General features: G+C 31.6%; 1 protein-coding gene across 1 annotated transcript; it reads left to right on the forward strand.

Annotated features, from left to right (window-relative positions):
• Window positions 1-9,921: 9,921 nt before the first annotated feature.
• LOC143042129 (uncharacterized) lies at window positions 9,922-11,640 on the forward strand. Its single transcript, XM_076214382.1, has one exon. The coding sequence runs from the start codon at window positions 9,923-9,925 to the stop codon at window positions 11,624-11,626; it is 1,704 nt and encodes a 567-aa protein (XP_076070497.1). The 5' UTR covers window position 9,922; the 3' UTR covers window positions 11,627-11,640.
• The last annotated feature ends 5,571 nt before the right edge of the window (window positions 11,641-17,211 follow it).

Here is a 17,211-nt window from a genome sequence, read left to right on the forward strand (position 1 = left end):
AGCGTACAGCTGCTACTAAGACTTTGTAAAACGTCGCCAGTGTCTGAGCAGAAATTTGATGAACCAGGGATATGTCAAGGAACATATCGTCATTTTTCTGAAAAACATGTTCATTAGAAGATACCAAGATCTCGTTAATAAATATTCCTTTAACTTCACAAATAACATATAACATACGATGATCATAATGTATAGATTATGAGTACTGAAGTTGTTTGCCATCTTTATACCGTATTATAATGTAATTTTATTTGCTTTCATAAATTATTAATCTTACTGTTTAGTGTTCCGTTTAAGGCAATATCCATTTGACGTTACTCTGTACTTATACATCCCATCATTGTTTTATTGTAAAATGGTATTTTTTTTATTCTTGTCTTTCTTTATCCTGGCTTGTTTGCCTTGTATATTTACCTGGTTGATTCCTTCGTTGAACAAATGTTTTCTTTACGGTGATTAAAAAAAGGAACACAAATTTGACACTTGTACCTCAAATTTTTAACATTTTTACTGTTTCTGTCTGTTTGTATTGTTCACACATAGTTGTCATTAAAATAGAATAATATGAAACTGTCATACAAATGAGAGATTTCACTAGTTATAAAACCAGGTTTAATCTACCATTTTCAAGATGAGCGAATACATGTTCCAATATAAGAATAAGACAGTTGCCACCCCTTATTTTTGGTGCGGTTCGTGTTGTTTATTTTTTAGTTTTCTATGACATGTCATGTGTACTATTGTTTGTCTTTTTGTCCTTTTCATTTAGCCATGGCGTTGTCAGTTTATTTTCGATTGTTGAGTTTGTCTGCCCCTCTGGTATCTTTCGTCCCTTTTTGCTCTCATTTGTGTGATGTGTTTGAAATTATATTTTGAGATTTGATTAGGGATTTCTGTTTTTTGGATTTTCCTCGAAGTTCAGTAATTTTAGTTCTTTTTTTGTAATCATAATTGTATCTTGTGTAATCATCTAATTGGTCTTTCGGTTCTATTTGTCTAAATAAGAAGTGGAAGTCTTATAATATTGACATAAAATAAAACTTTTTCTTACCTTAAAAAAAATACTAGTGTAAAAATAAATGGTCAACATACTGACAATAAAGTTATCTGTTATATAAATGTTTGACAAAATAAATTTATGTCATTATGATATCGACTGATGTTATAATGACTTTTCTTCCTTTACGAAACGATTGCTTGATCCTTTATAATCAAGATAATTCAGAAACCTAAATTGAACTGCCGTTCTCTATTGATTTCGGAATATCAGATAGTGCCGTTTCATAAAAAAAAAAAATGTTTACAATACATGTTCGTTACTTACACGATTAGTTACATTTGACATGAAATATGCACTTAAGAACACTATTATCTAAACGGCTACATTGCCTAAGGGAATTAAAACCTGAGTTTTTTAATAATTTCAAAATTTATAAACGGACAATTTTAGAAAAGTTTGTTAAATCATGTCAGTACCTTAGTACTGACTACTGAGCTGATGATTCCCTCGGGGACTGATAGTCCACCAGCAGAGGTATTAACCCAATGTAAAATGACTGTGCGAGTGTATTCATATAACACTCTGAGTAGGGTTCTAATGGTTTATTTTAGTAATCTCAAATAAACAACCTGTAAATAACAAATTAATTACAAAAAATATGTTAGTATTTATTGATTTATTGCTAGTCTTTGACTTACTCATTCATGTTTTAACTAGAAACGTGGCGATTAAGATGATGATACATGTACCATGTCCATAAGGTCTCTGATTTCGAGTTTACCAGCAATCTTTATTTAATTAAAGATATTTCATCAGTGACAAGCTGAAAACAGAGACAAGTGTTGCTTTATTGTTTTGCTGTTTCTGTCATTTATTATGTCCTTTTCTTTATGATGCGTTAACTTCGAAATGATGACATGCTTTTTAAAATAGTTTGAAGGAGAAAACCATGTGATTATGGGCCTGATAATCATTTGCAAGTGATCCATTAGTCTTTCTATACAAAAAAACTTCCAAAGCATACATGTATCCATTGACCTGGTTCCCTGTCGATATATTGTGGCGAAAAAGTGATCCATTGCATCCAGAAAAGTCAATGGCAAACTCTTTTACCGGTCTTTAGTAAACCATGTTTGGGTCCTTCGCTTTTGATAATATTATAACTTTCAAGTATTATACTACTCTCTTTTTGGGAAGTTATTTTTTTCATTTTGTCTGTTATCGACGAATAGATAGTCTAAATCACCTAGTATAAGCATAAAAGGCTGTTGATGTTTCTTTCTTAGTTGTTTAAACATAAGAGTATCTACAGGAGAGAGAAAAAAAATATATGAATTGAAAAAGACAAATGTTGGGATTGGGAAATAAAAGAAATTATGATGCCATCTTCAGAATTATTTGGGTTTTTTTACATTTATTTAACATTAGGTAAACTAGAACAGCCACATATACGACATACCCACCATGGCCTCAATTTTTTTTATGACCGTATCTATATTATTAGTTTCGAAATAAATCATGGAAGCAATAGATTTGTTGTAAATGTACACATGGCATGTGTAATTGTTATCCCTCGCTTCCGCTCAGGTTAAGTTCAAATATCATGTCCCAGCTGGTGTGCACATTTTAACTGTTCAATGTAAAGTTCAATTTATTGAATGTATTTACTTATTCGTTATCTTAACAAACTTTGACTGGACTACCTGATTGTAGACGCTTATATACACGTACGACACACAAGTGCTACCTTGACATACAGAATAAACACAAACGAAAACATCAGGTAAAGGAAATATCATTTCAAACGAATATTACACTTGCATTTTGTAAACAAATCATAGCATCTATCAATGGTAGCATAAACTAGTATTTCTGTAATTTTATTGCTATCATAATCAAGTCTTGACTCGAAGTTAAACATATCCAATATATATATATTTACATGAACATACAATCACATTCTGAAAATGTCAATAGCATGTGTAAAAATGTTTGACACACGTACGATCTTATTTTCTATTGAATTGAAACTGCAATTGAAAAACACAAAATATAAGTGTAAATGGTTTCATAATATTTCTCAAGGATTATGGGACACGTGCAAAAACGGCCTTTGACATTTTCAACATGATGAAAACAACAGTCAAAATGAATCTAAAATGGTATCAATGTAATTTTATGTCGTTGTAAAACATCTTCCAGGTTAAATTAGACGGAACAAAAATGTTTAAAAGCAATTGTCATAAAAACAGAGGAATATTCATATGTATTTGATTTGTATGATTCCTATCATATGTTTACTGTTTATCCATGTGAAAACAACGCCAACTATTATTTATCTTAATTCACATTACTTTATTTGCTAAAAGTTTTTCTAATTGTTTTCTATTTATATCTGTTCATCAAAAAATGATAATTATTCAACCTCGTTAAAAATTGAGGACAAAATCTTCCAACTTGATTTTTAAAAACATACATGATATACTTGTAGCAATTACAGAAAAATATCACCGTCCGATTAAGATAATGCATGTACAATGCATGTGTTCAATCAAAGTCTTCTAGATTCAAGATTCAATATTTTATTATAGTCTCACCACATACAAACATAAAATGAGATTCACATACATAGATTTAAAACATTAAAACATTTGCATTGCATGTACCAATCTTAAAAAGATTTATGAGAGACTTTTAAGATATACTATATACATATAAACTTATTTTTACACATTTAGAATTAAAAATTCTGACAAAATATACATTTTTACTAAATGATATTAAAACATTTGTTTCTTTAAAAACTAGTGAAATAAAATACTATTTCTTCTTAATAAAATGTTGTTGCAGGTTTTGGCAACTATAGCAGCAACATTGTCATTACTAAATAAAAATATAAATTTTTCATTATCTGATAAAAGGTTAAAATGTTCATTAAAATGTAAAGCTTCATGTATCATGATTTGTCTTAGATCCACATATAATGGGCATTTTAAAATGACATGCATTTCATCTTCAACAATAGAGCTACAGTTAAAACATGTCCTCTCGTGGACTTCTTTCTTTTCATATCTTCCAGTTTCTAGTTTTAGTGGAGCTACCCCACATCTAAATTTAGCAAATGAACTTCTGTTCTTTAAAGATATAATATTTTGCAAATAATTTTCAGTACAATAGTTATTTTTAAACAATTTGTAAGTTCTTAATTTACTTCCCTCTGCATATGCAGCAACTCTTGTACACCAGTTTGATTTAAAATTATCAAATACATCCTCCTCAATTTGTTTAATACAATTTTTGTTTAATACATTTGATTCAAAATTACAATATTGCTCATAATTATACAATTTTAACATTTCTATAACTCTAAAACTCCAGTTTTTAATTCTAGTATTACACTTTCGTATAGACCACTTAAAAATTTAAAAATTTATCCTGTGTGGGTCCATTATGGAACACCTAGCCCAATGTCTCAAGACACTTGACCATTGTTTAACGCATGGAGGTTTCCAGCCCATATCACCAGCTATGGCATCATTTGGTGTGTATTTGCCAACACCCATGAAAAATCTCATGGCCCTGTTTTGGACTGCATTTATGCAGGAAAAGTCTCTTGTTCCCCAAATACCTGCGCCATAACTAATAACTGACCATACCATTGTATCATACAGTTTTGAAAAAATTTTGTGCTGGAAACCACCATGCATTTTACTCTTTACAATTAATAATCCTAATGCTCTACTGGCTGACTTCGCTACTGCCTTAGCCATTAACTGATAATCTAAATATTCAGTAAGTAATAAGCCTAAATATTGATAACTTTTTACACATTCTATACTATTACCACCAATAGAAAAAATGCATTTAGTTTGTAAAACAGCTGGATTTCTAAAATGTATGATCTTAGATTTATTTATATTAACTGTCAGCTCATTATTGAGACACCATGTATTAAGCACATTCAACATTTTTTGTAAATCTTCTTCATTCTCTGCCATTAAAATAACATCATCAGCATATAACAATATAGCTAATTTTTCTTCATCTATGTTAATACCAATATTCAAAGCATTAATGTCATCAACCAAATTATTTATATATATATTAAACATTATAGATGATAAAACACAATCTTGTTTCAATCCAGAATCAACATTAAACCAGTCAGTCATATTACCATTAATACGTACACTACATTCTACATTAGAGTATAAAGCTTTTAAAGAATACATAAACTTTGAACTTATACCTAGATTTTCTAGTTTGTTGAACAAAAAAACTCTATTAATTGAGTCATATGCTTTCTTAAAGTCTATAAAAGCTACATATGTTGATAATTTACACTTTTTCCTGGTTTCTATTATTGATGTTATACAGGGTTGGCAAAGTATTACCCACCCGGGAATTCCCGGGCGGGAAAACCCGGGTTTTCCCGGGCTGGGCAATACTCCCAGAAATGGGTAATAGTGGGCATTACTGGGCAATATGGTTTTTTAAGCTTATTTTAACACAAAATAGTTAAGACTTGTTATAGTTTCATAGTATAACAGCTAAATATATACTTTTTATACAGATAACCATTGACAGTCATTTCTAGAAAATTCAATTTCATTCTCTTCTCTATTAATTTTATATGTAGAATACCAGATTTGCACATTTAAAGATACCTTTTAATTACCAAGTATTGTTTCAATAATCCAAACTTTAAAAAATGCATTTTTTATTGCAGTGTTTAAGTGAATTGTTAATTTTAATTGTTATACATTCATATTGCTGAATAAACACCCTACAGGGTCATGCCATTAACACTTATAAAATTGAAAGGACTGATTATTGTTACATAAACAAATCTGTGTTCTAATCTGAATAATTACTTATTAATTAGTGACAGTACATATACATTATTTAAATGTGATGTTTCTTTAATACATGTAATTGTTAATTCTTAATATAGGAGCTATATTCATTTGAAAAAAATGATTTATTTGCTTTCTATTTACAGTTTGCCAATCTAGACAAATGCTAAACAAACACAATAGGGTATAAATATCTTATTAACTATATTGCATTTGTGTTTATCACTGAATCCTCTTTAAAATTCAGACAAATATTTTATATTACCCAGTATTGCCCAGTATTACCCAGTATTGCCCAGTATTACCCACTAAAACCCAGTAAAACCTGGGTTTTCCCAGTATTTCCCACTGGGCTGGGCAATACTCATAAAACCCGGGTTATTGCCAACCCTGATGTTATAGTGCTTATCTGATCAATTGTACTTTTGCCTTTCATAAAACCGTTTTGCTCGTCGTTAATTATCTCCCTTTCATCTAACCATTTGACTAATCTTTCATTTAAAATACTACAATACATCTTGTATGTGAATGGAGCTAGAGTTATGCCCCTATAAGATAAGGGGTCTCTAGGATCTGATGTAGAACATTTTGGTATTGGGGTTATAATTCCCTTATTCCATATATTTGGTACATTACCAGAACTGAAACATAAGTTAAATAATTTATGTAAAATAGAAATAATAGAGATATTTTTACAAAACTCAGCTTGAATAAGGTCAATTCCTGCACTTTTACAATTTTTTGCATTCATTACAACTTTATGAACCTCATCAATAGTAATTTCCTTATCTAAATCAATACAAATAATATTTTCTTTAAGAATACAATTATCAACCTTATTATAATCTGCATTTACATTTGGGTTTAATAAACTGTGAAAACTGTTTTTCCATTTACTTAAAACAGTTTCTAAATTGTTAGATATAGTTCCATCATCCAAAGTAACTTCATTCGGAATACGCATCTGTCTCTCGTTACCAATACCAATTTGACCAATTCTACGCCAAAACTGATTCGTATCATTGTCACTAAAATTAACCAGCTCTTCCTGACAGCGGTACCAATACTGACGCTTATATTTTTGTGTAAGCTTGTCAAAGTCTTTGCGTTTATCAACAAAGTCTTTTCGTAATTGTTGTTTTAAGCTACCCTGTTTACAAGTTACATAGTCTCTTTCTGCCGTGCAAACAATGTTCCAATTATTTGTTAGTTTGTCATTCCACCATGGTTTCTTTATTCGTCTTTTTCGATTGTTTGTACTGTTCAGAACTTTGACCTTAGTTTCTAATTTATCATTCATTTCAGAGTGAAGAATTTCAACAAAGTTATTATATAATTTATCAACCTCAAATTGTCTCCCTTTAGAACATTGTATATTATCTATACACATATTAATTTTATCCAATATATCATTATTTGTCATCCAATCACTTGGTATGTTTTTCACATCATATGAAACATATGTATTATTTTGTTGTTTCAAGCTATTTTGAGCACTATGTGATGAATCAATAGAACAAATTTCATTTATGTTATCAAAATTGGTTTCAAATTCCCAACATAATACAGAATGATCAGGTATATGATTTGCTCTAAATGAACCTGGTTGAGCACTTTTATTACATAAAACACTTGCTCTAATAACTTTAACATTTTTATAATGACACAAACTTTCATATGGAACAACACAGTAATCGACAACCGATAATCCTTTAGTAGAGACATATGTATAATCATCATGGATAGGATATCGCCCATTTAAAACACAACAATTCACTGTTGATAAGAATTCACTAAATATTTCACCATAACTATTGGTTGTAAAATCGGTGATATTACGTTCAGATAATTGGTCTATTCCCTGAATGAAATCGGTATAATTACCTAATCGACTATTAAAGTCTCCACATAAATAGAACGAATTTCTTTTAGGAATTGAATAAATTTGCTCCATTAGAACATCAAAGAAGTTGTGCGCATTTACAGACCTTGCTGAGAATTCTTGGGGTAGATAGACAACACATACATAAAACATATTTGATGAATTTTCCATATCTGTAAATTTGACCCATAAAATTCCATCTTCCGAATCATTTTCTATTGTTACCTTAAGCATGTTTAGTATTTCCTTTTTGATTAGTATGCCTACTCCTCCTGAGCCGGTTTTTGCACGTACATGTATCTGTTTGCGGTTGTTTCCAAGCCATATATAATTGTTCATACATATATCATTATCATTTATCAAGTGTGTTTCAGCTATGCCGATTATATGTAGATCAAGTTCATTGATACATTCTTCAATTAAAATATTCTTTTCATTGTTAAAATTGCGAGTCCATCCATTGATGTTCCAAAACCCACATCTGTACTAATACGGTCGTTTATTGCTATGGAAACCACCTCGTCCCCGTACATGTCCTCTTCCATGTCCATTATTCATACCTCTTTTGTTGGTATTTCCATTAAAAGATCCACCATTTCCTTTAAAATTATCATTTTGCTGTGTTTCTATTGTGTCGTCCCTATATTTTGATGGAGTTTGGTTTTGTAGACGAGTAATTTTTCCACCGACTGTTCTATATTCTTTGTCCTTACCCATTGCACGAAGAATGGTTCTGTTATTAAAATCTAACATTCTTTTTTCACGGGGTATATTGTTTTCTACATATACATCTCTGTATTTATTAGAGCTTCTCAATGTAGCTTTTGCTTTAAGTATCGCCCGTTTATTGTCCAGATTGTCAACTTCTACAAAAATTATATCTGGTTTTCTGTCATTTTTCACATCCCTATGTTGGCTCACCTTACGAACTGCCTTATTTACCTTTACATTTGTCAATTTAAGCCCATCCTTGATTAATGTTTCTACTTTCGCTGTTAACACTGCACCGGTGTTGCATGATTTTTCTCTGGGATCAACTACTAGATTTTTAATAACTATATTATGAGTCTGTGAGCTCTGCTCTCTTTCTTTAGTATTACCATTATTTGCTACAATTTCTGCATATGATTTATCAAGTTTATTAAAGTTGTCCTTTAATGAATCTATTTCTGACCGTATCTCGTCCCTGACTTTGCTTACCTCCCCTTTCACTCTGTCTGTTATCACCGTGTTGAATTTTGCGGTTAATTTTCTTTCTTCGTTACTTTCAATGTCAGTAATTCTTTTCTCTAATCTGAAAGCAACGTTTTCTAAATTGTCTGATAGTTTGCTTATCATGCTGATTAGAATATTGTCTTTGTGTGTTTCAAGAGGGGGGTCATTTTCACCTCGGCTTTTTTTACGTAGTGTGTCACTATTGCTTTTGTAGCAGTGACGGGTAAAAAATGTTCCTCGTGTTCAATTTTATCATATACGGGTTTAAGGGGGGTGTTTGCCGCCATTACCTCTTTTACGTATTCTGTTGCGAAGTTTGTACCGAGTGGGTCAGCCACCTCTATTAAATCAGGATTTGTGAACCCAAGTCTACTCCAATGCATTCTATATATATTAAATTCGTATTGCCTTCAATGTATAGTCAATGTATATATTGTAAACTCAATAAACTTTTGTAAACAACAGGAGCTCAAAATTTTCCAGTTACCATAACTAAGGGCAGACAACTGTAGTTACCTATTAGTACCTTAAGCAAATAAACTCATCATAGATACCAGGACTAAATTTAGAATATACGCCAGACGCACGTTTCGTCTGAAAAAGACTCATCAGTGACGCTCGAATCCAAAAAAGTTTAAAATGCCAAATAAAGTACGAAGTTAAAGAGCATTGAGGACAAAAATTCCAAAAAAATTTGCCAAATACAGCTTAGGTAATCTATGCCTGAGGTAGAAAAATCTTAGTATTTAAAAAAATTAGTATTTAAAAAAATAAGTATTAAAAAAAAAATAGTATTTTAAAAAAAATAGTATTAAAAAAATTAGTATTTAAAAAAAATTAGTATTTAAAATAAATAAGTATTAAAAAAAGTTTGTATTTAAAAAAAATTAGTATTTAAAAAAATTAGTATTTATAAAAAAATTTCAATATGCTTCCATTAATTTCATTCAATCTTCATTTCAAGGTAATATGGCAACCTCAAATAATATGTGTTGTGGAATTTGTGAAGCCCGTCATATGTCAAAGGCAGCTACGTTTTGGTGTTCTGAGTGTGATGAAGGATTGTGCATGGAATGCCATGCCCATCATAGTATCTCAAAATCATCGAAGCACCACGAAGCTATTTCGATTGAAAGTTACAATAAGCTACCAACAACTATAACAAATATCCTCACCTATTGTCACGAACATGACATGAAGTATACAAATTATTGCCCATATCATGAAAAGCTTTGCTGTCCTGCTTGTATTTACGTTGACCATAAAAGCTGCACTGATATTCAGCTACTTCAACACGTACTTAAAACTGCTAAGACGTCGGCTTTGTTTGACTCCATCGAACTGAGTATTGAAGACATAAAAAGTAATATTAAGGATATCATAGAAGACCGTAAAAGAAATATTACCACAATCCATGACCAACGACAGATATATCAGCACGAAGTGAATCAAATACGCAATAAAGTAAACTTTTACATAGACACACTGGAACAAAAAATGCTAAAAGAAATAGATGATGCAGAAGACAAAGCAAATACAGAGATGAAGAGGTTGATAGCAAAATTATCAGAAAAAACGCATGTGGCAAACAACTTTGTACAAAAAATTTTAGTGATAAAAAAGTATGCCTCAGATCTTCAGTCATTCATTGGAAGTAAATCGATGGAAGCCGAAGTAGAAGCAGAGGAAACGTATTTAAATTCATTAACCAAGGATGGTAGTTTTAATCAAATTCGATTCAAACTGAACATTGATACAAAATTATTAAACATAGAATCCACAATAGAGTCATTTGGAAAAGTGACTTCAGAAACAAAACCACCTGTTGTTGTTTTGAAAAGAAGAAAGTATAAACAAGCTCAAATTATGTCAGTTGTTCCACACGTTGTCCCAAAATCTTTTGATGAATTGACACTCTCTGAAATATCGCAATTCACAGTGCAAGTAAAGAAACGACCGAATGACATAAGGGGAATTACTGTTTTACCTAACGGAAAAATAATCTTGGCAGACAGTGGCAAATCGAAACTGTTTATAGTAGATAACAATGGTAGGCTTGACAAATTCATATCTTGTCACACTGGGACCGGACCTTTTGACGTCACATACATTAAAGACCATGAAGTGGCAATATCAACCGCTAGTGGCATTCAGATTATCAACATTAATTCAGGAACCGTTTTAGAAAGTATAAAAACTGATGGAGATTGTCGAGGAATAGCACACAACAACGGCACATTAATATGCTGCGTCAAATCAAAGGGGATTCAATGCATTCAGATTTCAAACAAGACGATATCAACATTGGTGAAATATCAATACGATATTGACCCACTCGGTATATCTGTTTATGGAAACAAAATTTACGTAACCAGCTATAATTATCCTGCCGTTCATTGTTACACGTTGGAAGGCAAGCACTTGTGGCAGTTCGAAGATTTCGTTTTATTGCAGCCAACAGGAATAGCGGTAGACAACAATTCAAACGTATACATTGCATCCTTTTATCACCATTCCATAATTGTTTTGTCCTCAGACGGAAAGAAGTTTAAAAACATTCTTACACGTAAAGATGGATTGTACAAGCCAAGAGCACTACATTTTGATGAAACTAATAACACCTTGCTCATCGCTAACAAAGAACAGCCAATATTTATGTATCATATTCAATAAAATATGCGTTATCACTTTCGTTTTCATTTACAAAATGACCCTTTTGAGTATATTTGTCTGTTATTTTTCCTTTGATTTGATGTTTTATAAGTGTTATCCATTTTTTTAAAACAATGTACCTTCAGCGGTTTGAATGAAGTCGTTGTTTATGTGTTTGGAACTTTGTTATTATTGAAGATCCGCGTAGTCTCCTCAATTTCATTCATCATGTGTTCCTTCCATATCATTGAAAATAATCTAATGGTGAGGTTAGCTTAAAATGTTAACTATTTTTCAGTCAGTGAGTTTTGTCTGAGTGTTTCCAAAATCGTTCTCTGTTTACATTCAAGACTCAACGGAAAATTGAATGCTATCCTTCATATTTCTTTCTTTTTATGCTGTTTATGTACGTGTTGGTTTATTGATGTATACTATTTTTTCTTGTGAGCATGTTGATACCCATGTGCATCGTTTATGTATCCAGATATTATATTCGCAGAGAGAGGAAAAACAAGACAAAGAAATATTTAGACAAAGAACAGTACATGGAACATTCGCTGATGATTATACATTTTTTGTTTTGTGTAAAATTGATTGATAATTTACTATGGGAATACTTTCCACGCATATCAATCAAAATTTGTTTGGTCGTATACCTCAATGGAACAATAAACTTTTTCCGTATCTATACAAATAAAAAACTAATGCAGAGCAATATGGGACATGACAGGAAGAAAATTGATATTCTGCAACACAAAATGCAGGGGGCCAGCTGAAGACCACCTCTAGGTTTGAATATTTTCTCGCTGCATTGAAGACATATATTTATTGGTGGCCTTCGCCTATTCTCTGCTCTTTGGTCGGGATGCTGTCTCTAACATATTTCCATTTTCAATTTTATAGTTATATATATCGATGAAAGTAAAAGAATCCTTCTCCCCCTCTACCCCAACCCACTGAACATCAAATGATCGTCTTTTTTATGTGAATTGAAAATTCGTCTGAAAAAAAATCATCCACAACGAATTTCAAATCAATTTATGCATGTAACGCATTATAATTGAGACGAAATCCATTTAAAGGTCCACCTAAAATAATGAAGTATGCAATTCCAAATGGCCAGTCATGGAGGTTTTCCGTGTGAGTGGCATTGGACGCATATATTGTGTACCTCTATAGCCTTGTCCCCTACTGTTAAATGTCCGTTAATATATATAAAAAAGAAGATGATGGTAAGAATGCCAATGAGACAACTCTCCACAAGAGACCACATGATACAGAAATTAACAGCTAGCGGTCGCCATATGGCCTTCAAAAATGAACAAAGCTCCTACCATATAGTCTGCTATAAAAAGCCCCGAAATGACACATGTAAAACAATTCAAACAAAAAAACTTATGGCCTAATACTTGTACAAAAAAAACGAAAAGCAAATATATGACACATCAACAAACGACAACCACTGAATTACAGGCTCCTGCATGACTTTGAACAGGCAAATATGAGCCATTCCATGCGAAAAGGTACAAAAACGAAAAATTTACGAAATTCTAAAAAGTGTGCGTAATTATTGGTAGTAGACTTGTGATTTATAAAACACATTTACTTTTTCTCATATCATTAAGCTGTGAGCTACAAACACCTGCAAGTGTTGAGACCAACCCCTCCCCCCCCCCCCCCCCCCCCGGCCCCTTTAGTTTTTTAAGATTTTAAATGAATTATTTCATACATTTCAATCATTTTCAAAGTTACAATGTAAGTTTAAATAGCTTGATTTGCCAATTGATAATTTTAACCCCGGTAGCAGTGGGGATAAGGCTCTCGCTTACGATGCTGATATCAATGCAATCAAACAGGGCAACGGTTCGAATCCCGTGCAACGACGATTGATTTATATAATATTAAATAACTTAACTTAGCTTCAATTTCTAAAACACAAGATGTCATAGTTTTTGTATTTTCCCGCATGTTTTAATGTTGTCTTACTTTCTTTAAATCTGTAGAACTGGCGGAAATTATTGACTTTTGTCTCTGTATTGTCGTAATTTTTTAAGTTTCTGGTCGGTATAGCATTAGTCCGGGGAGCAAATGATTTTACACTTGCTCAAATACCAAAATTTCAGATATTTCTACGTCTTTTTCTGTTTTAATTGACAAATTCAGGATAGAATTGACAATCTTATGAATGTTCACATTAATGTAATTTTTTTTTCGGATAGAATTGTTTTTCAAAAATATTATAACAAACTTTGATAACGTGTCCTGTACAGTTTATCAAAATAACTTTTTGTATCTTTTCGCATGGACTGGCTCATATAGAATGTGGCGGGGTTAAACATGTTAGTGGGATCCCAACCATTCCCCTAACCTGTGACAGTTGTGTAACAAGGCTATTGATACTTTACGGAACGGAACGGAACGGAACGAAACGGAACGGAACGGAATTTCATTTAAGGTATCCAAAGGGGGCATTTATCAAAATTTCGAAAAATCTTTAAAACAAAACAAACTTTAAAATTTCTGTGTTTTACGGTTTTCCATATACAAATAACACAAATGTATACTTAAGGTGAAATGTGTAATAATGTATAACATCGGGAAATATTCTGTAGATGAATATGTCGGATTGTCCTGATAAATTATCATGAAATTAACGCATTTGCAAGTCATGCATTATGATATCTAGACTGACCTCACGTCGTCCTTGATAAGAGACAGTGATCAAAATGAATCTGATTTAAACTTTTTAATTTATTTTTCCGTTCCGTTCCGTTCCGCAAAGTACCAATTGCTCTGAGGAATTGGTATTTAACGGAAAAAACGGAAACAGACATCTTTAATGTAATTAAAGCAGTATGATAAAAAAAAATTGTCTGACACCTCTTTTTGCATGAGTGGTATGTGTTTTAGATAGCATTTTCGACTTGATCAATAATAAAAAATTTAACACAAAGGCAGGTTACACAAAAAGTCTTTCTCCTTCCATCGGTAATTATATTTAAAAAAAGAGGCCTTCAACAGCCCGTTCCGACGATGATTAGAGACAGTGATCAAGTTGAATCTGATGTAAACTTTTTAATTTATTTTTCCGTTCCGTTCCGTTCCGCAAAGTACCAATTGCTCTGAGGAATTGGTATTTAACGGAAAAAACGGAAACAGACATCTTTAATGTAATTAAAGCAGTATGATAAAAAAAATTGTCTGACACCTCTTTTTGCATGAGTGGTATGTGTTTTAGATAGCATTTTCGACTTGATCAATAATAAAAAATTTAACACAAAGGCAGGTTACACAAAAAGTCTTTCTCCTTCCATCGGTAATTATATTTAAAAAAAAAGGGGGCCTTCAACATGCCCGTTCCGACGATGATTAGAGACAGTGATTAAGTTGAATCTGATTTAAACTTTTTAATTTATTTTTCCGTTCCGTTCCGTTCCGCAAAGTACCAATTGCTCTGAGGAATTGGTATTTAACGGAAAAAACGGAAACAGACATATTTAATGTAATTAAAGCAGTATGATAAAAAAAAATTGTCTGACACCTCTTTTTGCATGAGTGGTATGTGTTTTAGATAGCATTACCGACCAGATCAATAATAAAAAATTTAACACAAAGGCAGGTTACACAAAAAGTCTTTCTCCTTCCATCGGTAATTATATTTTAAAAAAGAGGCCTTCAACAGCCCGTTCCGACGATGATTAGAGACAGTGATCAAGTTGAATCTAATTTAAACTTTTTAATTTATTTTTCCGTTCCGTTCCGTTCCGCAAAGTACCAATTGCTCTGAGGAATTGGTATTTAACGGAAAAAACGGAAACAGACATCTTTAATGTAATTAAAGCAGTATGATAAAAACAAGTCAGACCCTTCTTTTTTGAATGAGTGGTAAGTGTTTTAGATAGCATTTCGACTTGATCAATATTTAGATAAACAGCTGCGCCATGAGCGCATGATACGCCCGTCGTCTTGTGACAAAACATAAATCTTTTTTGAATAACACAGGGTTACTTCATATCTAACTGATAGACAGCAGGTTGTATACATTTCAAATACTTTTTCAGGTGTATTAAAAGTAAAAACAGGTGTACCTCAAGGGTTCGTTTAAGGTCCCATATTATTCTTATTATTCATTATTTTTTTGCCTTTGTGTAATCCAAATCATAACAGTGATCTTTTGGCTGATGATAGTACTATTTCTGTTACTGGTAAAAACAAAAGATGTATAGCCAGACACTAAATACTGTGTTAGAAAATATTTCTCGTTGGTGTGATGAAAACAAAATGTTAATCAATGTATCCAAAACAAGAAAATGTGTTTATGTTCAAAACACAAACTTTCTGTCATGTGTAATGAACCTTTTAATATCTTCATTAATAATCAATATATTAATTAAAGTCAGCGTGAACAAGTCCTTGGTATTTTTGTGGACGCCACTGTGTCTTGGTCTGATCATATCAAATATGTTATTAAAAACTTTAAGGTAAATTCTTCCTTTAGCTCTACTAAAAAGGATCAAGAAATATTTAAATCATAATGCAAGAATTTTATTTTATAATGCATACATTCTTCCAAATTTTGACTATTGTTGTTCAATATGGGGCAACTTGTAACACATTTTTAATCGACATTTTGCTTAAATTACAAAAAAGGGAAGCTAGAATTATTTTAAATGAACACGATTTTCAAAAACCATCTGTTGAACTTTTTAAAGAATCTGGAATAATTCCAGTAAATACATGTAATAGAATATTATACCACAAGTCCTTATTAATGTATGAATAAAACAATGGATTGGTACCCCAATACTTGTCAAATCTTATTGTAACTACAAATAGCAAACAGTCATACAGTACTCGACTCTCATTTTCAGACAATTTTATTGTTCCAAAATCAAATACAGAATTATACAAACCAAGCTTTTCTTTTAGTGGTCAAAAGGTGTGGAATTCACTATCCAAAGAAATCAAAAAATCAAAAAAATGTATCGTCATTCAAGTATACTTACAAATCATTATATATTTTAACAATAAAACTCAAAACACTATCATGTAATCCGTTTTGTTCATGTATTTGTTTATGTAATTTAATATTTATACTATTATTCATCATTGTGTATTGCTAGATTGATTTGGTTTATATCAACCGTGCAAGGGCTTTAGTCAAGGTCGTTAAAAAAAGGAGAAAACAAATTTTGACAGAGGATATTTACCATAAAAAATAATGTTAAATTTGAAAAAAATATTTTGTCGCGCCACTTCCCCCCAAAATATAAAAAAATGCGCGCATGCCTCCCCCTCTGCAAGTTAAATGGTCCGTCCCTAAAGATCATATAAAATGTGTCGATACGTTGCTTATAAGGATCTGAAAACGCTCAATTTTACTTTCTGTTTAAAGATCTTTTGAGGTTCTCTTAATTTGTCGGATTAATACACTTTTAAAATTTGAAAGCTTAAATTTTTATTAGCTGATGTAAAAACTACCAGGACAGAAAGTAAAACGGAGTGTTGTCAGATCCTTGTACGCAAACTTTTTAAGAGTAGACACGGGATTTGAATTTTGATCAATTTGGTTTGAATATAAATAAAAATTTATGTGTTAATCTTCT

The sequence above is a fragment of the Mytilus galloprovincialis genome, chromosome 8 (genome assembly GCF_965363235.1).
Source record: "Mytilus galloprovincialis chromosome 8, xbMytGall1.hap1.1, whole genome shotgun sequence".
NCBI classification, from domain to species: Eukaryota; Metazoa; Mollusca; class Bivalvia; order Mytilida; family Mytilidae; genus Mytilus; species Mytilus galloprovincialis.

Coding starts and splice junctions, on each gene's coding strand:
- LOC143042129 (XM_076214382.1), top strand. CDS start 9,923: ATGGCAACCTCAAATAATATGTGTTGTGGAATTTGTGAAGCCCGTCAT.